The sequence below is a fragment of the Poromitra crassiceps genome (assembly GCF_964638095.1).
Source record: "Poromitra crassiceps genome assembly, chromosome: 3".
NCBI classification, from domain to species: Eukaryota; Metazoa; Chordata; class Actinopteri; order Beryciformes; family Melamphaidae; genus Poromitra; species Poromitra crassiceps.
In genome coordinates, this window is record NC_139625.1 from 67,547,693 (window position 1) to 67,575,063 (window position 27,371).

At 44.2% G+C, this 27,371-nt stretch overlaps 1 protein-coding gene and 1 pseudogene across 2 annotated transcripts in view; one reads left to right on the forward strand and one right to left on the reverse strand.

Annotated features, from left to right (window-relative positions):
- The window catches only part of metap1 (methionyl aminopeptidase 1), a 42,665-nt gene that overhangs the window by 3,900 nt on the left and 11,394 nt on the right, over positions 1–27,371 (forward strand). Inside the window, exons 4-5 of the mRNA XM_083633286.1 lie at positions 9,134–9,194; positions 26,781–26,872. Of these exons, the coding sequence (XP_083489412.1) occupies positions 9,134–9,194; positions 26,781–26,872 (153 nt within the window). The remainder of the gene's footprint in view (positions 1–9,133; positions 9,195–26,780; positions 26,873–27,371) is intronic.
- Positions 23,145–24,709, reverse strand: LOC310774223 (SPRY domain-containing SOCS box protein 1 pseudogene; annotated as a pseudogene). Its single transcript has 2 exons — positions 24,655–24,709; positions 23,145–23,947 (listed from the first exon to the last, which is right to left on the reverse strand). The product of its transcript is annotated as an SPRY domain-containing SOCS box protein 1 pseudogene (transcript).

Below are 27,371 nucleotides of genomic sequence, written 5' to 3' on the forward strand. Positions count from 1 at the left end.
TACACACGACGCAACAAATAAACAAAACACACATTTCCCAGTGTCTCTGCCATCATGCTGGACATCAACACTAGCAGGAGACTTCTCCTCCAGCAAATATACATGAATGTTATGCATAACGGACATAAACATTAACATCTTACCGAGAGGGAGAGAGCCAAGCTAAGTAGCTAACAGCTAAGCTAAGTAACTAGCCGATCTGAAAAGCATGTAAACAGCGGTGAAATTAGTGAGAGAGTCTGTAAAAGAAGGCGAGTGCTTGTGCTAGGGCTGGGCGATATATCGAATATACTCGATGTATCGCGGCTTGTGCCACGTGAGATGTAGAAATGACTATATTGCGAACATTCGAGTATAATTGTCACGCATTGTTTATAACTTAAGCCGCCGGCATGACTCGCTTCACGTTTCCTCTTGTCACCTCTCCCTCTCAAGGGAGAGCTCATGTCACACTCAAAAGGGAGGGGGAATCACATGGATACGTCAAACGCGTCAAACCGCGTCAGACACACCCGTCCTTAACTCATTCACCGCCAGTTTAGGACTGCCAATATTTAGCACAGGCCAAAGATTTTCATAATTGTTGGTCATCTTTCAAGACCCACAGTAAATTATCTATTAGCACCAGAGTGATTTGCAATACCTCAAAATGAAGATGTACGTCTCTGGGTTCACCAGGGAAAAAAAAGTGAGCTTTTAGCATGTTCTGTACTCTACTTATAGCCATTTATATACACCCTGTTTTCCCCCAAAATGTCTCTCTGAGAAAAGAAATTGCAGAAAATGGCATTTATGTATTTATGCACACAATCTCATGCAGAACTCGCTCTCAATTCTTTTATTTTGAACTGTATTGACATCAGACATGTAAATATTATTCGTTAGGACACAAATGACAAAAAAAAAAAATATATATATATATATATATATACACATGAAGTGCTTTTTTTTTACATTCAACAATACAGTTTACTCGGTGTGAGTGAGTGTGCAGACAGACAGACAGACAGACAGACAGACAGACACACCGACAGACAGACAGACAGACAGACAGACAGACACACACACACACACACACACACACACACACACACACGATCCCCCTTTTAGATTTCTAACCCCACATATGATAAGCAATAACCACGCCCTGTGGCGCTGGGATTGGCCAGGAGCAACACTGGAGGGCACGCAGCCCAGCGATTACATGAACCAACTGAATAGCTCTTGAGAAAGGACAGCGGGCTGCTCTGACTCCCGCTTCTGCCTTGTGCCTTGCTGTTGTGTGTTTATTTTGCACCCTTCCTCGTCCATGTCTCCCTGTCATATCCCCTGCTATCTGATCGTTCCCGTTTTCCCCTCGGCTATTCAACACGTCCTCACCGCCCTCGCAAACTGATCGATCATTTCCTCATTCCTCCGATGATCAAACACATCTCTTGATTACTTTCTCCCGGCTGGCACAGAGGAAGGCGACTCCAGCTCGTGCAGCGCGCCGAGGCGCGTTTCAATGGCGTTTCTCCTGTCTGCACAAGGAAGCGTTACCAGTTTTCTGCTTTTCCTCCTGCTCAATTTCAAAACAACAGCTGCGGTATGTGTTTGTTCACGTGTTGTCTTAGATGATAGGGACCTGATACCATGTGACAGGCTGGGGAAGTGTTTAAACTACGCCCTGCAGTAATAAAAACAAAAACACGTCAAACACGTCATTGGCGGGGAGGGCTATTTCTGATAACACGTCAAAGACGTCATTGGCGGTGAATGAGTTAACCTATGTGCGATTCGAAATCACGCGTCCGCACCATAGACTGGCGAAACATGGCCGCCCGCAGTGTGGCTGTTGACAGTTTCAAATTATAACAAAACAACCACTTTGCAATTTGCAATACATGTCCCGCAAGGTTTCTGAGATTAGGGGAAAGTCTGAGCTGGCGTTACGCTAAACCAAACATGGGGAGGAGGCAGCGGATTTGTTTTGGCGTTAACGTTAGCTGTTGTGATGATGACGGGGCTAACGTTAGCTAGCTGGTTAGGCTACCTAGTTGCAGGGCAGCGCTCCACAAGCTTGTTGTGACCAAAACCCCCGCATTTAAAGCATTTCATACTCCCAGAGCTGGCGTAAACCATAGAGAACCTCATGCATTAGCCTACTCAAAATGAAACGTCCAGGGTTTGTGTCTCCAAAAGGAACTAAGGCTAACGTTACATGCAAGCTAACGTAGCTAGCTAGCTGCGGGGCAGTCATGATCTATTAAGGAAAACGAATGCGCAAGTGAACATCACATAGGCTACGTGTATTTTCTTTAATCTAGACTAGAACTAGAGGCATAATTTTTCAGTCAAAAGTGAAACGACACAGATATGATGGCGTATAGTGAGGCTTTCCATGCCTCACTATAGAACTGGCCCCAATGCAAAATTCACAGCTTATGTTGCCGTCATGCCAATAAGAGTCTAAATTTAATTTTTTATGTTTTATCTGCAGACTAAGCAGCTAGGCTTTCAGTTCTATAAAAGCCATTATTTTTTGTATTGACTATTGAGTGATACACTTTACTAAAACAAGCATATTATATCAGAAGTGTTGTTTGTGTTCACAGTGATGTCAGATTTGCTTAGGTCAGAGCTATGGAATATTAAATCATCTTTGCTCACTACATCTGCCCTTTCTTCTTTTTTACCCCAGGTGTGCATAAAATACTGGTTAAGAACTTATGGAAAAGTCATGGAAATCCATTGGTCAAAATGTGTATGAACCCTGAAGGGTTAAATTGAGCATTTATGAGAGATTTCAAAAATATCGAGATATATATCGTGTATCGCGATATAGCCAAAAAACATCGCGATATTCTTTAGAGGCCATATCGCCCAGCCCTAGCTTGTGCAGAACTAGTGCACGTTGTGTACAGCGGGTAATGAGCCGCTGTGATGAAGATTAAAGTGAGATTAACTGAGTTGAGAGCAGACAACACTATCGCAGTTGCATCCTCTCCAGTCTGCTTCCTGGCTCCTGAACATGACACGTTCAGGAGCCGTCGGTAAAGCACACGAGTGTGGCCTTTGAGTGATATCTGTAATTAGGGCTGGGCGATATGACCAAAATCTCATATCCCGATATAGGTCATTTCATATCCCGATACCGATATATATCACGACATAGCATATTTTCTGTAAATTCAATTGATAGTTTATATAAAATTACCACATGGCCATTTATTTATGTAGAAGTTAAACCAGTTAAAATGTTGTCAAACCTCACAAAGGATACATGCATTCAGAATACAGATAAGCATGGCTATTCTTTACAACACAAATAATAATAATTAGTTGCAGGGCAGTAGACTGAAACACAAACTGAACCACACCACCAGTTCGATTTTCAAAGATTACATTAGAGCAAAACGGGTAGAATAAAAGTTATTTAACCTATAGTTCAGTCCAGTTCTCTCAGTTAGTTTATAAAGGAACAAAAATGCTCCACTCCGGGATTTCCATGTTACCAGTTCAGTTCACTCAACAAAAGTACTCCACTCCAGGATTTCACGGTTATCCAACCAACACAACTCACCAAGGGAAAGCTATAAGCTAAAGCTAATGATAGACATTTTGTTGTCTGCCCTCAAGCGATTTCCTTGGGATGATGAGAGGATGGGAGGAGATGTTTTGCCAGGTTTAACGTTAGGAGGACACACGCAAATTTGGATCAAACGCGGACTTAACACAGCGCAAATGCCTGGGTAGGCTAGGCGGACGGAGTGGAGGTAACATCTCTCTGCTCTTTAGCCTACTCACCGGCTGATTTGTGCCACTTATAAAGGGACGCAAGGGGCCTGTTGACACAGAGTCTGGTGCGTGTGTGGACTGTGGACGTGAGTAAAAAATAAAACAGAATGAAGAAAGCACAGCGTCATCCAAATGACGGACAATATTGCCGTAAAGAGTGTGATTTGCAACACAACGATATAAACGATAGAGCATCATACGAGACAAAATACATTTTCTATTGTCCAGACGAAATATATCGTCATATCGCCCAGCTCTATCTGTAATGTGTCACTACAAAAGAAATAACCTGGGTTACACTGTTATCGTGTGTTACTGGAACTGGACAGACACTACTAACTTTTCAGTCTGAGCCATCTTACATAGCCTATGGTGCGCTGTGCCAGTGCTGCAGTTTCTATTTTTCTATTGAGTTTCTATTTTCAATGAGACAGGCAAAGGACCTGTTTCAAACATTGGCTGATGATAGATTCAAGATTCAAGATTTTTATTGTCACTCCGTAGTACAAGTATCACGTGTGAAATTCTTGTGCTGTGAACTCCGTTTACAACATAGTACAAATATAACAGGGCATTTGAGTGCAAAAACAACAAGAGACAGAACAAACAATAAGGCAGTAGAGTGATAAGACAAGTCAGAGACAGTGGCATATTCACTGCACATAGGTGCACATGTCATGTGCATACTTGGATGTACTTAAACATTTTGAATTCGACGTATTTGACGTACAGGTGCAAATAGCATATACCTAATTAAACATACAATTAAACATTACACATACATAATGGTAGCATCTACAGTGCGGTACAGTACAGCTACTACACTATTTGTGTATGTTAAGGAGTCTCGTGGCCTGCGGGAAGAAACTGTCCCTCAAGCGATTTGTGCGTGCTTTTGGGACCCTGTAATCTCTCTCCCTGAGGGTAACAGGGAGAACAGGCTGTTGTGGGGATGGTTTGTGTCTTTGATGATCTTCAGGGACCTCCTGAGGCACCGCTGGTTATACAGTTCCTGCAGTTCTGGCAACTCACATCCTGTTACGTGCTGGGCCGCGCGTCTCACTCTCCGTAGCGCCCTGCGGTCCATGGTGGTACAGTTCCCGTACCAGGTGGTGAAGCAGCCAGTCAGCAGGCTTTCAATGGTGCCTCTGTAGAAGTCCCTAAGGATTTCTGGCCTTAGCCCAAATTTCTTTAGGCGCCTGAGTCCATGTTGTCGCTGTTGGGCCTTTTTGACAACAGTGGCGGTGTGACCGGCCCATGTCAGGTCCTGGTGGATGTTGACTCCCAGGTACTTGAAGCTGTCCACCCTTTCCACCATTGTGCCATTGATGGTGATTGGGGGGGGTGCGCCCCCCCCCCCCCCCCCTCCTGTAGTCTACAATGATCTCCTTGGTCTTGGAGACGTTCAGAGAGAGGTGGTTGTCCTGGCACCACTGTTCTAGGGCCTTCACCTCCTCTCTGTAGGCTGTCTCGTCGCCCCTGGAGATCAGCCCCACGACTGCTGTGTCGTCTGCAAACTTCACGATGGTGTTAGAGATTTGAGTCGCCACGCAGTCGTGGGTGTAGAGGTCGTATCTCTTAATACAATATATATCACAGGATGCTGTGAAGAGTGCAATGTACATGGCTATATCATTTGTAAAGAGTGTAAAGATAAATATTGTATTAAGAGATACATAGAGATAGATTGTGACAACACTAGTGCCAAAGGGCATGTGACTCGGGACAGATTGATTTGCAGATCTGAGTACACTTACTTTGGAGCTGGAATGGTGCCAATCCTGATCCTACAGTTGCTATCAGCACACCTCTTCTTTGTGTCATTGGATCAGACCAGTTAATGTTAAGACGTGTCTTTGGCCCCCTGGAAGGTGATTATGTTACCGTTGGGCAGGATTCTGGATTCTTGCCATTTGCCGAAACCAATACGCAAACTGTGTGCACCTAAATTGTTGAATGTGGTTGATTCTCATGTTGCCCATTGCTTTTGTGTTAATTAGATGGCACTGACGTAAAGAAAAAAGTAACACCCAGGTGTTGAAGTAAGCGTTGCAGGTTTTGTAGGTCGGATGTGCGTGCCAGGGATTCCGCTAGACCTTTTCCCAGACGGCCAGTGCAGCCGGTAACGTTCCAAAATTCCGGCCATATCGAATATTTACCGGCCACTATTAAAAAAAGGATGTTATAAAATAATTGTTTCCTAAATAAACATTTTGAATCAATTTATTTATTTAGTTTTGAATCTATTCTTTATAGCCTCTATAGTCGATCATATTTATTCCAGTGTTGTCATTAACTCATTCTCTGCCAGGGTCATTTCGGTCTGTGTGCTCCCAGTGCCAGGATTTTGAGCATATTTCCTGATCTTCCAGGACCCACAGAATATTCTGTGCTAGGAATAAAATTACACAACATATCTCGCAATAAAGCAGAGACTCTCTTCTTACCCCTTGTAAAAAACTGAAACTCTACCATGTTTCCTTGTTTAGTTACAAGCAGTGGAAGTTAGCTTGTTTTCACTAAAAATGCCCTCCTTGGAACAAGAAATAGGAGAAAAAGAGGTTTTTAGTGAAGGACACCGTTTCAAGCAGAACTCTCTTTTGAGCCTTTCATTTTTTGCCTCAGTGACACATCGGACACATTATACAGTATTTGTTTTCCCAAATAAATAAATAAAAAATAATAAATAAGAGAATGTATTTGAGGGAGCTGTGTCGGTCCATCCCGCCCAGTGAGCGGCTACAGAGAGAGAGAGAGAGAGAGTCTGGCCCCTGGGGTTTCTTGACAGATGAGGCTTGGCCGCAGTATTTATCAAAGTATGATAAATATGTGCACAAAATCAAATAAATAATTTACTTTTACAGTTGCCTTGTGGATTTTTAGCTTAGCTTGATAAAAGCATAAACAAATGGAACGAACCCTTATGTGGTCACACTCACACACTCTCTCTCTCTCTCACACACACACACACACACACACACACACACACACACACACACACACACAGGAATAACGAGTGCTGTAACGTTACCTGCTGTCACGTTACCTCTCATAACTAACGTTAGCACAGAAGATCACACAATAGCTACGTTAGTGCTGTAAACTTTGAAATGTTTATGTGACACATGTTTCGCCTTGGTTGCTGGGGACGGGTGTGTGACGCGGTTTGACGCGTTTGACGTATCCATGTGATTCCCCCTCCCTTGAGTGTGACAGAGCTCTCCCTTGAGAGGGAGAGCTGGCAAGAGGAAACGTGAAGCGAGTCATACCGGCGGCATAAGTTATAAACAATGCGTGACAATTATACTCGAATGTTGTGTGTGTGATCATTTCATCTCAAACGCGATACAAAAAATAGGCTACTTTTTACCATCGTCATCGCTCTCTCCAAGTGGCACCCATTTCTCCTCCGATTCATCTGTGTCAGACGGATCAGAACGCTGTGAAGGGGAGCCTTCGTCGCCATGGCGCTCCGTCGTGGAGCAACAACAAAAACGCTGGCGTCTTCCTCGCCATCGTCGCCATCCGAGAACGACTGGGTCGGACTCTGTTTCGACCACAGGCTCCACCCATAAATACTAAACTAGCGGGTTCCTTTTATCAGTTTGACCTGAAACAATGTCACAGGCTGGGAAAGTGTCTGATGTAATGTAAACAGCCAAAACATGAAAGTACGTCCGAGTACGTCTTTGGCACAGAACGCCATTGTTAAAAGTACGTCCGGGTACGTCTTTGGCAGAGAATGAGTTAAGAGGCCGATTTTGCAGCAAGAATATTTAATTGGTCGGCACGTCGTTCTCGGTAAGGACGCTTTCGTTATTGAAACAGACAAGATGCATGCTCCTACTGTAGCCTATCTATCTGCATTTGCAGACACTCATGAACCCATATCTTCTGGACATTGCTGATAGAGAATGAAATTCCAGAGCCAAAAGGTAAACAGTGGACCCAGTGAACCACTTGAAGGAAACCAGTTGAAATGAAATGATGGAGCCAGGAGTCAGAAGAAGTCGTCTGATATGATGTATTGAACATAGATCTTGGCCAAGAGATGCACTCTTGTATATTCACGGATGGATACACAGGCTTACATACATTGATAATTGATAGAGAATAAATTCTATACATCCGCTAAATGTGATTATTTATAACAGCTTATCTACCAAATGAATTGAAGCCATGAGTCTAGGAAAATTTAACATAAAAGTATATTTAATACCATACATTCTCTGCAATACATGTATCAATTGCCTTGATGAAAAAACAATGTAGCGTTAGCTAAAAGTAATAAGTGCGACAGTGTCAGTGCAGACAGCACACAACTTGAATCTCCAGCAATAGGCTACCCACCTTAATCTCTCCCACTCCACACCTGGCACCTGCGTCAGCTCTCCTGCACTCGTTCTCGGCTCCCATGTGGCTTTATTTGTGGTAAGCATTTTGATTCATCTTCTCATCATACGAGCGTCGGGCAACAAGCGCGAGCCATTGATTGATTGATTGATTCGCCCAACGTAGATAAAAAGGCTTTTTACCTCCGCTAAATTGACAGCCTATACGTTGGGTCTCTTTTGACAGCGGCAGGCACGCTTCTGTTTCTTTCCTGCCGTCTTGCTGGCCTGAAGTAGGCTACTTGTCGCATGATCTCGATTAAAAAAAAAAAGGACTGGCCTAGCAAGGGATGTCTGTTTTGACATTTCGGTTTCCTCCTGTGTGTTTCCTCACAGCGGGTCCGGCGCTGGCCGGCGGGACTGATGTTGCTTGTGCGGCTTTTAAACGGCGCTCTACAGTAACGAAAGCGTCTGCTATATTTTTCTTTTTCACCAACACTCAACATACAGGGGGCGGAAAAAATATGATGTAATAAGTCTCTATTTAAGTCGTAGCTTATTGGCAACATCACTTAGGCTATAGGTCACACAATATTAGGCTATTTTATATAAGGAATTTATTTATCTGGCATATTTTCAGCCGGCCACTTGAGCCGGTGACCTTTCAATTTGCCGGCCCATGGCAACAAATACCGGCTAAAAGCCGGCAATTGCCAGCTAACGGAATCCCTGTTGTGTGCGTCCGTGTGTACGTGACTGCGTGTGCGTGTGTGCGTCTTTCACTGCGACTTTTTCTCCACTCTCACTTCCTTGTGGGAGGGGCCTTTCTAAATCTCGTGCTCACATCCCCAATCCTGTGCTCACACACACATCACAGTCACTGATAGAAGCTGCATACTTGCACTAAGTCAAATTCCTCCTTTGTAATCTGATTACTTACTGTGGCTGTTAAAGTGAATCTTGAATGTGTGTGAATTGCATGCACCTTAACCTATCTGTCCTCTCATTGGCTCGTGGTGTAGACACCCATGAGGCCTGTGCCTGGTGACATCCAAAGACCTGACTATGCTGATCATCTGCGAGGTAAGCACTCTTCCTCCACACAAACACATTTCAGTTGATGTTGATCTGTCCTCAGTAAGGCCACTAGTTTGGTAATTTAACCATCCTAAAACTCACTTTCCCAGCATGTTACCTGGTATTTTTTTCTTGAGATTGCTCCCAGTTTAAGGACATCCAGTTATCACCATTTGAAGTGGCTTATAAAAATCTGCTACTTAGAGAAGACACAAACACATGGAGGTGGTTTTACAAAGAAAGCTGTTTATCTGCACACTGTGGAGCTGTTTGCGGCCAAGTTGTCCGAGCTAAATGGAGTCCTACCTATTCACAATTCACCAATCAAGCTGCTGCACAAACACCCAAAACTGCACCGTGGTTCTTATTTTGACAAAGGTTCAATGCTCCTGATGGGAAAAACCTATGGTTAAAGTATTGCTATAATAGCTAACATGAGAACAGAATCGCAATACTGTCAAAGATGACATTTCTGAGATAGAGTTCTGAAATTGTACATCCATCGATCTACCACAACATTTTGTGCTTTATTTTCATGGACATTGGAGATTTTTCAGTGAGTATTTGCAATGGCCATTACAGTAGCATTTACAGTGAAACATTTTGCTGCACTGTGGAAATGATGGTAGGAGTTAGTTCTACAAGAGACTCAACATTGACTACAGGTTGCAGTGAAGAAAAGGAGTTAGTTCTACATGTGATAGACTCCAAATTGACTACAGGTTGCAGTGAAGAAAAGTTTTGTCACATATTGACAGTTGCTGTGAAAATGGACCTGTGTGCAAAATGTGTTGTACTGTATTTTCATTCATGGGGAGATGGTTTTAGTAAGAAGAAAGCATAGAAAAACAAGCACGACCTGCATATAGACAGCTGTGGGGCGCAGCTGTCTATACGTTCTCTCCTGGTTCTGAATGTAGTCAATCAATGACTGTTGTCACTTAATAAGGAGCTCATAGCAGATGTCACCAGAGACTCGGACACAGCCTCTAATGCCGATAGTGTGCAAGACTTTAGCTAGAAGTTGTTTACATCCACACAAAAATGTTCTCTAACTCATAATTTGCCCAGTACAAGTGAAACACGGCTTGTTTGCTTTGTAGGGCTGTTGAAACAAATGTCGGTATTCGAATATTATTGGATTTGCATAAATATTATTAAACCTTGAATATTCTTTTGAAAACTCATACAGTATATTTATTATTATTATTACGGTATATTTGTTCTTAATACGGCAAATCTCGTCCATCTCGCCTTGGCTAACCGGCGTGTGATTCATGTCACATGTGATGAACCTTCTGTGATGAGCTTTCTGAGTCTGGAACCACAATATAATTTTGTGAGCATGCACTCACGCAGTGTTTTGCATTAACGTCTGCCAGACTACAGTATCTCCCTGCACCAGGAACATTCAAGTAGCCCAATACAGCCTCATATAGCACAAGTGAATCGCATTGGTATCAACAAACATGATAACAAGTTGCTAATCTGCATTAAGTGCTGCTATTAATGTTGTGCATAATTAATTAAGCACTCCGCATCAACTCACGCAAGTGGTGGATCCCGTCAATATATCCAATGAAAAACTATCAGGCAGAGGCAAAAGCATAGCTAGTCATTCTTCATACAATAGATATTTCTGATACCAAGGCACACGTGAATAATACAGGGACAATTACATCAAAGACAAAACAACACACTAAAAGCTGTTTGATGACAGTTGACAAGTCAGCCAGGATACAACGGGAAACTCCTGTTACAATTTTCAAAATAAAAGTACCATTGCAACATTTTTTTGTGTGTGTGATCCGAAATGAAGTACCAAAGAGGAAATGAAGAAAACATTTGCATAGAAACCCGTTTTGGTAAGTGGTAAATGGACTGCATTTATATAGCGCTTTTATCCAAAGTGCTTTACAATGTGCCTACATTCACCCATTCACACACACATTCATAAACCGAAGGCGGCAAGCTGCCACGCAGGGTTTTCGTGTTTTCCAGGCCTGGAAAAGTAATTGAATTAGTAAAATCCTTGAAGGTTTTCGAAAAGTCATGGCATTTTCCTCAACAAATAGGACAGACAGACCACCTTATATTGGATTCATTGTAGGGCTTCTTGTATTTTATATTCATATTTTTATTTATGGAAAATGCATGAAATGTTCATTACTACAACAGTTTGCTGTTGGATTGTCATGGATTTGATAACGCACAGAAGCACACATTGAGAGCTGCCGCCTGTTGAAGGCCTGTGCCATTCTCAACATTTTAAATGAACAGTGCATGAATGAGATGAGCCGGTGTGAGAAGCTTCATGACGGTCAGGAATATTTTCATTGCCAAGACACCTTCTCTGTCCTCCAAGCAAACCCAGAGCCATGTTAGATCACTGTGCACACACTGCTGAAATGGACAGCGGATTAAGACTGTTAAAATGGAAACGGCCGTGTTTTTTCACTTGCATTTGAAAGCATATTAATTTCAGCACTAATTAGGCTATTTGTTAATAAATTCTCAAACGCAGCTCTGTTATTTCTGTTAATTTAGGTCAACACACTTATTACATGGTGCAATTCATCTGTTTTTATCATGACTTTGTTGTGAAAAGTAAACATGGTAAACAACAGAAATATGACATGACATCCAAACAGCCTGCAAATTTGTTGATATCTGAACCACTATTTAAAAACAAACAAGCAAAGAAAAAATTGTGTTAGGCTGCACTAAATACAATTTTAATTTTCACAGAATAGACAAGGTCTTACATTTAGACAAGGTCTTACATTATTAACAACAACACAACAACAACAAGTTCCAATGACTACAGTACACTCTGTACATTGTTCTAAGAGCTGGTCCAAGTCTAGTGTAGGGATATATTAACCCTGGGACTGGAATTGATTTTGGTCTGATTAACGTTGTCGTTGTTGATGATGTTGTAGTATCTAGAAAAGCTGACAGGTCTGCACAGTTGCGGCAATATCTCTATTTTTGTGTTAATTAACAGACCTTAATTGTAACCTGGTTCATTCACATTAGGGATGGGCATTTGAGTAAATTTCAATAATCGAAATTCTGGAAAATTAATGATCAATTATCGATTATCTTTAATAATATATACCGTAAATTTCGGACTATAAGCCGCGGCTTTTCCCCCGTTTTTTGGCCCTGCGGCTTATATAACGGTGCGGCTTATCTATGGATTTAAAAAAAAAAAAAAAAAAAAAAACTTTTTTAGCACTCTTTCTAACTATAAATCCACTTCTGTTTTAATTTCCTCTCTTGCCCTCTTTTCACCACACCGCGGACACTGTGTGCACTGTAAAAAAAAACACAGGTGGTGTTGTGTTATGTTGTTTTGTTGAAATGTTAATAAATGGGAGCTTCCTCAAACAGCCATCTCTTTCCCGACAATCCCCTCTGTGCATGAACCCTTACATATGGTAATTAAACATTAAAACACAATAAAAAAAAATAAAAAAAAAACATTAAAACACCTGCGGCTTATAGTCCGGTGCGGCTTATATATGTAACAAACAGGCAATTTTGCTGCTGCGGCTTATACTCCGGTGCGGCTTATAGTGCGGAAATTACGGTATATATTTTTTACACAAAATACAAATAAACAGAAACAAAAAAACAAACAGAAAATACTAAAGACAGCGTGTTTTCCTGAATTGAAATCTTTATTTCCGTTCCTGTCTTTATTCTGGGTCCTGTTCAAGTTTAATGTTTTAACTAAGATTTCCGTGCTTATGAAGGCAGCTGAGCCAAACCTCTTCAGTTGGGAGAGACAGCTGTTGCGCTTTTCAATGCGCCTGGTGATGGTAGGCTACTTTGTGAGGGAATGTGATACACTGGTTCAATCACATTGATCAGGGTTTGAAACCTGTTGCCTCAACAATACAGCATATCTGTCTCGACAAGGTTGCAGATCACCTGCGTGATCCTGTCTGCTCGCTTTAATCCGTTGCATGCATCATGCAGCATGCATCGTTTCATTACAACTCTGCATCGATGTAGGTAACATTAATTGTTACTTTATAAAGGACCAGCGGCAGTTAAACTGTATGGATATAATCCACGGTTCACATGCGTGTGTGTGTCTACTGTCTGGGTGCGCTCTGGCATATGGCGGAGGTGTGCGTGCCCGCGTGCGGAAAATAATCAATCAAAATTTCACATGATCGACGTGATTCCTTAATGTATCGTCAGTGTTTCCCACAGGATTTTGAGAATTTGTGGTGGGGGACCGCAGACCCCCTAGGGGGGTGCGGGGGCATGCCCCCACGCAAGATTTTTTAAAACATTTTAAAGTAAAATGCATGAATTTGGTGTACTTTGAGAAAGCTTAAGAGCAAAATTAAAAGGCTAGATCTATGAAAACATGTCATCATTACTGTGCTGTGGGTTTACAATGACAAACTAAATTTCTCCCTATAGGTCAGGGATACTCAACTTGCTTTGCCACTTTCGTGAAATGATAGAAGGCGAAGGGCCAGTTAATAAACAAACAATATACATTTTTCTGTAGCGGATTGTAGGTTTTTGGGGTGTCAGCCGGAGTTTAGGCTGACAGTGTTGTGCACACCGGATAGTTAGTTAAGTTAAGTTAGTTAGGTTAAGTACATACATAAGTGCCTGGGTAGCGAGCAGATGGCGGTATTTGACAATTTAGCAGCTAAATCATAGATTATTGAAAGATATTCCATATTCCAGACTGAAATGCTATAACAGAAGTATTGGCCAGAATGACATGAACATTTATTGGACACGTATTCAGCGGATATCTTGCATGTTGCGTTCAGGTGCACTGTAAAAAAAAAGATTTTTTTTTTTTTTTTTTTTTGGTCAACATCTTATTGTGGCGGTCAAAATATTATTGTGGCGGCCCGCCACAAATTCCTTTATGTATGGGAAACACTGATCGTAATTAATAATTAATGTATGTAATGTGTGTTCCTCAAGTATCGATTTTCGATTATTGATGCCCATCCCTAATTAACATGGCAACCTCCACATCCTCATTGTCTGACTGCATATGGCCATATCCAGGTAGTCATGGTTACAGTCTCCATTGTCCTGTGATGCACATGCAGAGAATAAAGAAAGATCATGTCACTACAGAGCGCTAATTCCTCTCAGCAGAACGCTGTTGTCACACCTACGCCAAATTAAGTGTGCTTTAGTTTTTTAATGGTTGATTATTGCCATTATCAAACATGAACCTCAATGCTACAAAGACCTTCAGTGAGAAGTATTCAAATCAATTTGAAGCTTAATTTTGGTGGTCAAAGTTCAAGGTCACTGTGGGCCCTCACGACTGCTCGTTTCATGCTCGTTAACGCAATATCTCAGGAATTCCTTGACGGAATTTCATCAAATTTGCTGCAAAAGTCCACTTGGACTCAAGGATGAACTGCTTAGATTTTTGTGGTTAAAGGTCAAAGTTCAAGGTCACTGTGACCTCACAAACCCCATTTCCAAGCTCTTTAACACGATATCTCAGGAACGCTTTGACAGAATTTCTTCCAATTTGGCTTAAACGTCGACTTGGACTCAAGGATGAACTAATTCGATTTTGCTGGACAAAGGTCAAGGTCACTGTGACCTCGCCATTTTCAAGCTCGGTAACGCCATATCTCAGTAACACCTTGACAGAATTTCTTCACATTTGGCTCAAACGTCAAAGTCTGGACAGACATGGATGTCTGCTCACTGCTCACTTGTTGGCGGAGGCATATCATATATGTTGTTCTAGTAAGTTTAACCTAAAGTGGATACAAAATGTGCAATAAGCACATCAAATAAATTACAGCCATAGCTGATAAAAAAACAAATTTGTTCATGTACAGTAGGCCCTGGTGGCTGCATGGTTAAACTGTCAGTTTCAATGCTGGTAGGTAACATTAGATGAGAGCTGTGTTAAATGTCCTTGTCTGAGAGAGTAAGTAATAATAATTAATGTTGATGCATAATGAATCATTTTTTATGACTATTTAAAAATAAATGTAAGGGGGACAAAACTAAGCATTTCGAATACTGATTTGGACATAGATTACCAATGGCTTCGATCGAAGCTTTGAGGCATTTGGGTCAGCCCTAAAAGGCATCATGTTGATTTCCCACTCCTGTCTCTTTGGTTTCTGAGCAGCAGAATCAAAGTGTAAGTAAAATACGACATGTTGATTTCCTACTCCTGTCTATTTGGTTTCTAAGCAGCAGGATCAAAGTGTAAGTAAGCCATAGTAAACAGCAGAGTATATATACTGTATAATAAGTAAGCCACATTAATTGGTCTTCTCACACTGTAGACTCATTGGATAGGAAAGGAGGGCTATTTTTCCACACAAACCTCCATGTTGCTAGGCAACTGTTCATGTTGTCCAACAATCATCTTGTCATGTTAATAAATTATAGATGAGTGAAATGTTGATGCTTGAACAACAGGCATTTTTCCAAAATGGTCTCCGTTAAGCTTTTCAGTCCAATAAGAGCTGAACTGCATGTTGTGGCCTTGGCTATTAAATAACTGAAATTTAAGTTGATTAGTGCTAAGTGCTAGTGTAAGTACTGATGGACTGCACTGGCTGCTGCCCAAATCAAATGCTAGTGAGGATCTTGCCCTCTTCTCCTGAGTTGACAGTGTGAGTCTAGTTAGTCTGCCTCTAGCCAATAGCCAGCTTTGATGATATAGTGTCGTCCTACTGTAGTTGTCTCTAGAACTGCAGGATGCTTTTAGACACTTGTAGATGTAGTTTGTGTGTAGAAATTTGTTTTTGTAATGATGCCATCATGATCACTGGGGGTGGCTGTAGCTCAGGAGGTAGAGCGGGTCGTCCACTAATCACTTTGGATAAAAGAGGTCGGTGGTTAGATTCCCGGCTCCTCCAGTCTGCATGTCAAAGTGTCCTTGGGCAAGATACTGAACCCCAAATTGCTCCCGTTGGTGTGCCAGCACCCTGCGTGGTAGCCTGCCGCCATCGGTGTGTGAATGTATCTGACTGTAAGCGCTTTGGATAAAAGCCCTATATAAATGCAGGCCATTTACCATCACTATGGTGCAAGAAGGTTACTGTTTTTTGTTTGCAAATGTATTTGTTACGGCAAATCAATTGTTTTACTTCAACTTCATTTAAAGCTTGTTGTTGATTAGGTATTTTCAATACATCTGTGGGATGTAGTGTGGAATTTCTACTTCCTCTAAAGTAACCCATCATTTCATTAATGTCAAAAATGACAATCTTACATGAATACGTAATGAGCACTCAGCATGACGACTGAGCCATGTAGCTGTTATGAATGGACCCACTGAAATGTGTGAAGGAATTACGGCTTGGAGAGGAAGTCTCAATACCACATTTAGTTTACAGGAAATAGGAGTTTTAGGTTTTTTCTGGAAAAAATGCTAATATTTGAATCTTATGTTTTAATGTTATGTCTATATGTTAGCACTCTGAAGAAAAAAGTCAAATGTACTTTGAAATGCTCTTGTCGAGCTGAGGATGTACATATTTTTAAGCGGCGAGGCGTTAATAACCCGCCTCATTTCGAGGGTCACTCTATCGCAGGGCTATTCAACTAAATTGTCCAGGGGGCCACATTGTCAGAAACCTAAGGCGCCAGACCGTTCCCCGAGCTATTAATCCCATGTACACTTAACACAACGCGCCACCACATTTTCAAAACTTTTATTTCACTACATTGCAAAAGTAGCTTAATTTTCATTGAAAAGTGCTTAATTTCTATGCAACAAAAGCTGTGTTAAAGCCCCAAAAGCAAACACATTTGAAACAAATCTAAATATTCTACAACACATGTCAGCCATTTGAAATATAATCTCTTACCTAGCTACACCACAGCATTGTAACATGTATAGTGCATCAGGAAAGGAAAACAACTGTAGACATTCTTTCTTGTTTAGAACCTAGCACAGTATTAAATACTGAGTATCTCAGGAAAAAATATTAATATTACATCTTTTGTGTTAAGCTATGTCTCACAGCATTGTAACATTGTAGTGCAGCAAGAAAGGAAAACTACTGTAAACATTTTAACCATATTTTTGTTTAGAACCTAGCTAGCTACTAGTGCTGCATGATTAATCGAATTGCAATCGCGATGTCAGTGTGTGCGAATACATAACCGCAAAAGGGTGCGATTATATATTGTAACAGGACGGGCTAGGTTGAGAGCATTGGGTTGTACAGTCCTCAAACACACACACACAAAGTAGTGAATTCTCCCCAGTGGCAATGGCCTGGGCTTTTATTTCTAAAAAGGTAGAACTAAAAAGAGTCGCAAAAGGTAAACATAAAATGGTTCCGACTGGAACTCGACTTTAGCCGCTATCCGGCTTACCGGGTTGTAAACTCACAAGTTAGGTGTCAGGTATGGTTGTCCTTGCTCAGCTCTCTCGCTGAGCCTCTTTGCTCTGCTGCTTCTCTTCCCCAATGAGTGTGGCCCTCTGCACGCTGGCCCAATTCCAATTCGCCCCCTTACTGACTCAAGCCCTTAGAGGCGCGTTCACGTGAAGGGAGTGAGGGCTTAGGGATGTCCCACGGTGAAATCGCGAAGTGAATGAGGGCTCAGAGTGAGCCCTTTCTGCGCCCTTACCGTAAGGGAGCAGCTATGGCCACTTACGGAAAGGGAATTGCCCACAATGCATAGCGTTGTGACGTATAAAACGGGGAAGGCTGCAAATATCTGTCAAAAAAATAAAAGCACACACGCGCGAAACGAACGCGGTGTTTGCGAGTGTGCTGGAATGCCTTAATTGACAATGAAACATTACATTAATAGGGATTTCAGATTAGACAAAAATATTATATCAGAGGAATGCAAGTAGTTATTTTACACAATCCTAGAATAATCATCGATCATTTCTATTACAATTGCAATCCACAACTTTTTTGATGAATGAGAAATAGTTTTACCGAATCTGTATTGTACAGTATTGACATTGTGTATAATGTTGGGTGACATGTCATTATTATGCTTATTTTAATTATAATTACACATGTTGCAGATTTTGCAGTAGGCTATATTTATTTTTAAATTACCTGTTGTCCACTCTGTAGAGCCAGAGCCTGGATGAGAACAGACTCATCAGGGAGTCTATCCCTCAAAGCGTCTTGACAATAAACAATATAGGTATAGTGAGCCCCAAACCTGCCAAAGTCAACATCATCTTGTCAAGTGCAAAGGGCTCTGCTGTCCCAATCCTCCTATTTATCCAATGTGGATCCCTTCCACACTTGATGACTCAACCACTTTCAGATGGCAGCCATTAGAGGGACTGAGGGTTCAGGGCTTGAGTCTTTAGGGGGCGGATTGGAATTGGGCCGTTGTCTGATCTGGGCCTAATCAGGTGGATGGGGAACATCTGGGCCCAATCAGGTAGTTGGGGAGAGCTGGGTGAGTTTGGTCAGGTACACTATCCTCCTGAGACCACATGATGGAGCCAACGGGTAGGGACATAGCAGCCCTCAATCACCATGCCCCTCAGCCCCTTACAATATATATTTTAAAAAGTGCCTGTGTGTGTGTTTCTTGTATGAAATTGACCCAGGCGATTATTAGTTTTTGCACAGAATTTCTGGTCAGCAAAAACGGAAAGTATCAAATTGCTTATTTAAACCAGTGAGATAGTACTTAGTACACACAAGAGGGTAGGTACAGGCAGTTTTGATTTTTGAACATGCCTAGTATTGTACTGCCAAGTATTGCCTTCATCACCATCATCATCATCCAACTACCAGTACGTTACAGTATCAGTTCATTGCTCTCCTCTTAATCCCTCTGCCAAACAGCCATACTGTAGTAATCCAGGGAATATAAAGTAGAATCCAGCAGCAGGAATAAAGAGGGAAGCGCTTTGTTTGGATGCAAGTAAAAACCGAGTGCTTTATTGCACACTCTGCACTCGCTCTGACAACACAACATTCATTCCAACTTCCCGGTTTAAATACCGGTAACAACGTCCCCCCTGACGTCGGCACGCTGGCCGTCTGGGTAGTGTAGTGAATTACACTGTCAATCTCCTTAGTGTGCGCAGTCACCACAATACCATATTTTAAACAAGTAACATTAGCCTACCGCTCACACATTCAGTTGTTTGTGTTTCATTAGTCTCGCTGGCCAGCCCATGGCCAGCCTCCTCTCCCTTCCGTGAGTAGGGAGGGGACGCTGACCAGCGAGACTAGTGTTTCATTGGAAAGTCATAGCAACGTCATTGTAGAACGCACGCTAACGTTAGCTACCAAACTAACTAACGCTAACGAAAAACAGCACTGCAGCACTACTAGACAAACAAGCAGACTTACCAAATACGTAGACGCCAAGACAAGTTTCCAATACATGTCCGAATAAAATATTAAACTGTCTGACGGGGAGAAAGAGCATGACTGACTTCTGCCTGACTTCCTCCAAAACACACGTCATTATCGTCAGTGACTGAATTCAATCAACACAAAAACATACCGTAGGGCTAATGGGGGAGAAAAAACATATTTACCGTATTCTAATAACCGCTCCCGGCTGTTAATGGAAGACCGGCGCTTATGTGCAAAATTGAGTTTGACCCCCTGCGGTTATTGGAGACTCGGCGGCAATTGGGGAGAGGGCCCCTATTAGAGGTTTTACGGTACTTTAGCTAGATAACATCTGAAAAACAACCAGTCGGGTGTAATAAGTAAATTAGGTTTAATTGTAAAAATAAAAATAAAAAATATAACTCATCCGTCAGTCAAATCAGCCGCCAGTTGAATAGCCCTCTATCGGCTAAACGGGACGAAGAAGAAAAAGCCAGTAGTTTGTAGGGGTGGTGGTGGTGGTGGGGGGGGGGGGGGGTGGTGATCGATACAACATAGTATTGTGATATTTTGTGGGCAATATATCGTATCTTATCGAATGCCAAGTAGCATGATATTTTATTATACAAAATGTCAAGTGCATGCAACATTTATGACAGTGTTGGCCAGTCTGTTTGCTTGACAACCCCGTTTTGCTCCAATAAAAATGATTGAAGTGAGATGGACAGACTGGGAACTTTATCTCATTAGATAAAAACAGTTCAATCAGGAGAGGCCAGTTGGTAGGATTAGACAAACTTTATTTAGCAATCGGCGTGCATGGCAAATGCTTTGGCGCTTGACTCCATTGGCCAGTGGCGCTGCTCTTGAGGCAGAGGAGGGCACCTGCATAGGCTAGGAGATCCCCCAAAAGGAAGATCTGATTACCGGAGGTTAATTGAGATCTGCAGGCGCCAGTAGTTGATTGCACTTTTCCGGCCTTCGACCTTTTTAGCGACTTACAGCTATTTGCGGCTGGCGCTCCCAACTCGGTCGGGCACCTCGCGATAGCGCTTCCCAGCTTGGCCTACCTGGCCGCCTTGGCGCTTCGCGATTGTACTTTTCCGGCCTTCGACCTTTTTAGCGACTTACAGCTATTTGCGGCTGGCGCTCCCAACTCGGTCGGGCCTTGGTACGTGCTTTTCCTGCCTTCGACCTTTTTAGCGACTTACAGCTATTTGCGGCTGGCGCTCCCAACTCGGTCGGGCACCTCGCGATAGCGCTTCCCGGCCTGGCCTACCTGGCCGCCTTGGCGCTTCGCGATTGTACTTTTCCGGCCTTCGACCTTTTTAGCGACTTACAGCTATTTGCGGCTGGCGCTCCCAACTCGGTCGGGCCTTCGATCTTGGTACATTAAAGTTTAGCTTGGCGCTTCCCGGCTTGGCCTACTTGGCTGCCTTGGCGCAACTACCCTGACTTTCTCCGACTCTATCCCCCCAAAAATGAGCCGGGGAATTTACTGCGCCTTACTGGGCGCCATGCTTACGGGGAGCCGCCACCAACGATACATTTTAAAGTTCGGGACACTGTTTGTTGCCATGCTCACCGATTAAGGGAGGAGGGTTCTTTGGGCCGCCAGTATGGCCGCCTGCTCCGGGGGGATGTAGCTGGAGAATGCCGATGAGGGCCAGCGGCCCATTTGCTGGAGGGAGGCGGAGGGCACTCCTTGCTCGGCGGCCGAGGTGGCCGCTCCGATCCTGAAGGAGTGGCTGGAGTAGTCCTTCGTCGGGGGTTGCATTGCTGGAGCGTCTGCTTGAGGTGCAGGGTGAACCGGGATCTTGTCGTGTGGTGACAGGGTGCGATGAGGAGCAGGGGAGCCGAGGGGCCGGTCCGAGGCCTGAGCTTGACGTAGTGAGCCATGAACGAGAAAGGGCAGAAGGGGGCTAGTGCCTTCCTGTATGCTATTGTGTGCTGGGGCAGCGGGGCTCTCTGGCTGCGGTGTCAGAGAAGAGAACGTTGTCCAGGCTACGCTCCATCGTGAACAATGACTCGCACCCACTCCACGGCGTGCTAGTCGAACGCAGGAGTACGTTCAGTGAGAGACTGATTCCACCTAGATGCAGTACGGAGAGGCACAGGAAATCATTCCTGCCTGTGGCCATTAGTCTATTTAATGCCTCTCTTAAAGAGCACCTCGGAGACGCTCAGTCTCCCTGAGACTGAGCCAGCCGATAGGTTAACTGTGCCTGGCTGAGCCACGTGTGGCGTATAGGGCAAGCCGACTTAATATAGTCCAGGGTGCAATAATGATAATTGACACGGAATGTATACTTACCTGACGTATTTTGTATTTTGCTACTTAGACATTCCACTTATTTTTGCTTCTAGCGCATTTACTAGTTATTCTATGCTATGTTGTGTTTTTTTCTGCTTATTGCTTAATATTGCATTTGCGTTGCATTTACTACTGTTTATTTTATTTTAAGCTATGTGTGTACTGTGAGCGAGCTACTGTAACCTGTCCCGATTTCCCCTCGGGGATCATTAAGTCATTCTGATTCTGCTTCTGAAGAAATGCCAGAGGCATTTTACTTTGAAATTCGTTAAGAACAGGAGGTGGTGTATTAAGACCGGGTAGCTTAACACGGAAAGACGTCAGCATTCCCTGGGCCGTCTGGCTTCGGTCCGCAGTTATGCAGTAACACTCATTCTAGCTGATGCTCAGACAAGCTCCGTGGGCCAGGGGTGTTAGAATGGCCCCTTGCGTGGTTATTATTATTATTGTTGTAATTATTATTATTATAATTATTATTATTATTATTATTATTGTGTCGGAAATAGGCAGGCTGAGATGCCCGCTGGGTAGAATAGTCAGATCACAGGCCAAATAACTTGTCAGTCAGCTTCGCTTTATTTAGTCAAAGCACGAGGGACACCTACGGTACATGTGGTGTTTTCAGAGCAATGTAAGACAGTATTTCTGTTTGGTGGGGCGGGCCGTTGCGGGCAGACGGAGTATTAAAGAGATGAGAATACGTCTGATTATAGGCATTATAGGCAAAACACAGAGATCCCTAGTACAGTTTAGTGCACGAGTGCTCAAGAAAGCGCACGAGGTAATCAATGACTCCACGCGTGTCCTTCATGTCTGTTTTGACTTAATGCCATCAGGAAAGCGCTTTAGACAGCCTGCCTGCGAAACAAGCAGGAGGAAGTTTGGTTTGGTTCCAGAGGCCATTCGACTGGTGAACAGCCACAGTACGAGAAGTGGTCAGTTTATCTAGACTAGGTCTGTACCTTGACCTTTTGATTTGAACCCTTGAACAAGTCTAATATGTACTTGGATTGTATTGACTGAAATTAATTTGTATTGATCTGACACCTATATTCATTTGTGGTGTTGGATACACTGTAATCAGGGATCTTGCTTTATCAGTGTAATTTATTGTATTTATTGTCTTTTTTTTTTTTTTTTTTTTTTGTATTGTTTTTGGATGTGTACAGAGTACAGCTTGTTTGCAGTATTCATGCCTTAAATTGCCCTTTGCGGGACTGGACTGGTAGATTGCCCGTTTAAATGCTGAAGTACTGATACTTTCCTCATGGGTCCTTTCGCGTCCACGGGTGACTGGTCCTCCGGGGTATGCTCGGTGTGCTGTGGTCGTCAACCCCGTCCTTGGTAGAGCAGGTAGCTCTTGAGAGAGGCGGGCAGGGGCAGTCCGTGGATTCCGCTCAAGCGGTCCCTTCCTAGAGCCGCCCGCACGGAGCGCCTGCACAGGTCCATCAGAGGGAGGGGATCCGGATCGAGTCCGTTTATGTACCGGATTCGTATTTCGCAGTGTCCCCACACGGCGCTCACTGCGGGGTACACCTTCCTGCCCTTAAGTCCTCCGAACGCCACCCCTAGGTCATGTCCGTCCACTATGAAACCTAACGTCCCCTCGTCCATGTCCAAGACGACTAACAGCGAGTCTGGTATTATGAAGGTGTCGTCGGGCTCCAGGAAGGCGGGGTAGGTTCTGCCCGCGTGGTTCTTGCCGTCGTGGTAGAGTTTACACCGGCCCAGGTCCCAGCCCCAGGACTCGGTGTTGTTTCCCACCAGGACCGTGTAGCCCGCCGAATGTATCGGCGCGTCGCCCGTGGCGACCACGGCGTGGGACCCCCTCTGGCGCGTGGCCCAGCTGATCTCCCACACGTGCAGTCCCTGCGTGTAGCCCACCCGGCCGCGGATGGCGTCCGTGCTCTGCGCCACGGGTTGGCGGTGGAGCACCAGCTTGTTGACGTCCTTGACGAAGATGTTGAGCGAGCGGTCGTCGTTGTTCCAGGAATGCTGCACCTGGACGTCCGGGCCGGCGGGCGGCATGTCCAGCAGCCGGTCCAGCCGGGAGGGCTTGGTGTGCTCCGGGGGCGTGGCGGATGCCAGGGTATTCGTCCGGGCGGGTTGGGTGGTGGTGGGGAGCACGTCGGCTTGCTGCGCGGGCGGGGGCGGGATCGGCTGTTGAGCCGGCTCGGCTGAGGCGAGCGTGGGGGAAATGGGGGGGGGGGGGGTTTCCAGCACCCTCAGGCGAGCCTCCACTGATCTGTTAGCATCTAGCAGGGACAGCAGGATGGCTCTTAATGGCCCGGGCAGGATCGGCTGCTGCTGGGCTGAGGCTAACGTGGGGGGAATGGGGGGGGGGGTTTCCAGGGCTCTCAGACGAGCTTCTACAGATCTGCTATTATCTAGCAGGGACAGCAGAATGGCTCTTGACGACCCCTGTCGGCTCGGCGGAGCTACGAATGGGGCCGCTTCCGCTTCCGGGGCGGCGGCCTGGAGGTCAGTGCGACCAGGAGGTACGTGGCGTCTCGCGGCGGCCCCGTGGCCTGCATTTCCCCGGTGGCTCCCGGCTCTCGGGGCAGCTGCCTCTACTGGTCTTCGCCCGCGGCCTCTCGCACGTCCGCGCCGAGCGGCCTCTCCCTCCGGCACGCTCGCACGCGTTTTGGGCGTCCACGGTGCGGCGCTTCGTCTTCTGTTACACGGGCCGTCGCAGTGGCGCGCCCCGTGCCACGGGAACGCGCGCTGGGCCTTCTCGTCGGGGCTATGCTGGCAGCCTGTGGTCCGGTCGCTTCGCCAACGTTTTCGTCAGACACCTCGGAAGGCAAGTACGCTCCGTGGCCGGTCCGGGACAGGGGACCGATGTCTAAGCTGCCGTCACAGTCCATGGGCTGCTCTGGCTCGGAACTCGACATGCCAGGAATGGGAATATCCACGGGTAGAGAAGGCTTGTGGGTGCTGATTCGGTCTGCGGATCTGGTGCAAAACAACGCTTCGGAGGCCGGCTTCAAGGGAGATGGGCTGCCGTGAGCAGCTGCTGCTATGATCGGCCAGAGAGAGAGAGGTGACGTAGAACCCTTGCTATATATATGAGGATTAACTGACGTCATGTTTGACGTCATAGCAGACGTCATGCTAGGACTTTTGACTGACCACGTTATGCTAGAACTTGACTGTCGTCAGGGGATGATCGGATTATGCGTGAGTGGCCTTCTGCTTGAACTATGGTCTGGAAACCTCACATGTTGACAAAGTTCTTTCCTTTGTGGACATAATTTGCAGTTGAAAAAAGGTAATAAATCACAATATATCGCAATACTCAATATATCGCAATACTAGCATATCGCAATACTATCTTATGTGACTTAAGTATCGTGATAATATCATATCGTGGGGTATCTGGTGATTCCCACCCCTACTAGTTTGTGGATATTAGTGGCATTGGCCAATCTAAAAGGGGCTTAAGTAACATGTGTCCATCCATTTGAGCTGAGACGTGAGCACGAGATTTAGCCTAGCCTTTTTTTTCTTTCTTTTTATAGAGGGTATGCATGTGATGTCACAGAGGCAGAAGTCACTGTGGGGTCACGCCCACTGACTCACAGCAAGACTGAGCTTGAATGCAGTAATCGGCCTAGATAACTGACACCTGCTGCTCAGGGAGGAACTTGACACTCATTTTGACACTCATTCCCGATTGAGGGGTCGTGTTCCAGTGGGTGTGCATACACTCTATTGGTGAACAAGGACCACATTAGCAAAGTCTGACTGATTCCTTAATCTATAAAATCTGAGGTCAGCTCAACTGAAAATTATACATACAAAAAATAATATGATTATGCTCACTGTGTTTTCCTGGGCAGGATCACTTTCACAGTTTTTCTGGGTTTTCGGTTACATACAAAGTACTGCTGCAAAATATTGCCCATTCCCATTTGGATTTAGAAATGCAGTATTTAGTTGCTTGCAAGTCTTGAAGGTATTGTCAATGGAGCAGCTCAAGGTTTAGGAACAGGCCTTCACATTATTCCCTAGGTTTTAAGCACTTAGTTCTTGGCTACAAATGGCCGTTTGCTCTATGAAGGCCGTCTGTCTGTGTTCACCCAAGAGTAGCCAGCAGGTAACAGTTAATTTGGGGGCAGTGTTATCTGATTAAGCTGCCAGGGGTCAGACACCACAGCAGGTAACAGTTAACTTGGGGGCAGTGTTATCTGATGAAGCTGCCAGGGGTCAGACACCACAGCAGGTAACAGTCTGATGAGGCTGCCAGGGGTCAGACACACAGGTGGCAGTGTGATCTGATGAAGCTGCCAGGGGTCAGACACCACAGGTGGCAGTGTGATCTGATTAAGCTGCCAGGGGTCAGACACCACAGCAGGTAACTGTTAACTAGATGAAGCTGCCAGGGGTCAGAAACCACAGCAGGTAACCGTTAACTAGATGAAGCTGCCAGGGGTCAGACACCACAGCAGGTAACTGTTAACTTGGGTGGATATGATGCACACTCGATGACTCTTAAGAACAGTGGTTTTGAATGGCCATCATGGCGCTTAATTCATTCAAGGATTCTTGAAGTGTGTCTCCACCCCTTAGTATGTTGCATCTGGTCCCACAAAGATATTGAATAGTCTCCGTATTCTAGATTGCTGCAAAGTCATAAAAACATTCAGGCGTACGCACTTAAAAAAAGGTGCCTTTGAGATAAAGTTTAGTGACAGAAGGATCTGCGGTAATATGGAGTGCAAAATTGCAAGTTCTTGCAAATATTGAAGTGTTTGGATTAGCATTTATTGCAATTGAAAAAGTCCCCTGAAGGGACTGACTGACTGATGTAAGAATGTCAAGGTGCTTTTGCTCGTGACCAGATGATTGAATTGTAGCTTGTGATCGGGAGAGTATTAATTCAGCTTTAGTGGTCTTTAGCAACGAGTATTGACATTTGAATGATTCCACTGGATGCTGTCTGTCCTTGTTTCCTCCCCACAGGGATGTCTGAGTCAGAGCAATCTTTGAAGGGCACGTCGCAGATCAAGATCCTCTCTCCCGAGGACATTGAAGGCATGAGAGTGGTGTGCAAGGTCAGCGTTGTCTTCTTATGGTGAAGTTTACTTGGTTTGCTGTTTGAAAGTAAGAACATGATCTAAGAACGGTTCCCACGGGTCCTTGAAATCCTTGAAAAATTGTGACTTTGAGGGGGAATCAAAGCCTTGGAAGTTTGTGAAAATAGACGAATAGACATGGGTCATTGAAAGTGGTTGATTTTATATTTGTGCAAGAATAGAAATTGAAGTTCTTTAGATTTTTGTTTACGTTAGTAAACAGGCTATGTTCCCGCTGTCTGCGGGTGTTTCACATGCCAGAGTAGGTGTGACGGTCACATGCATGTGAAAGAAGTAATCTGGATGCGCTCAAAGTTAGTAGGGATGGGCATCGAATTTCGAATTTTCGAATAATCGTTGTTATTATCAAGGTCGACTTTTATTATTGAAATTCGAAATTCGGAAAGAAAAAAAAAAAAAAAAAAAAAAAAAAAATGTTTTGAGTGAAATGTTGCATTGTCTCCCCTGATTCTAAGTA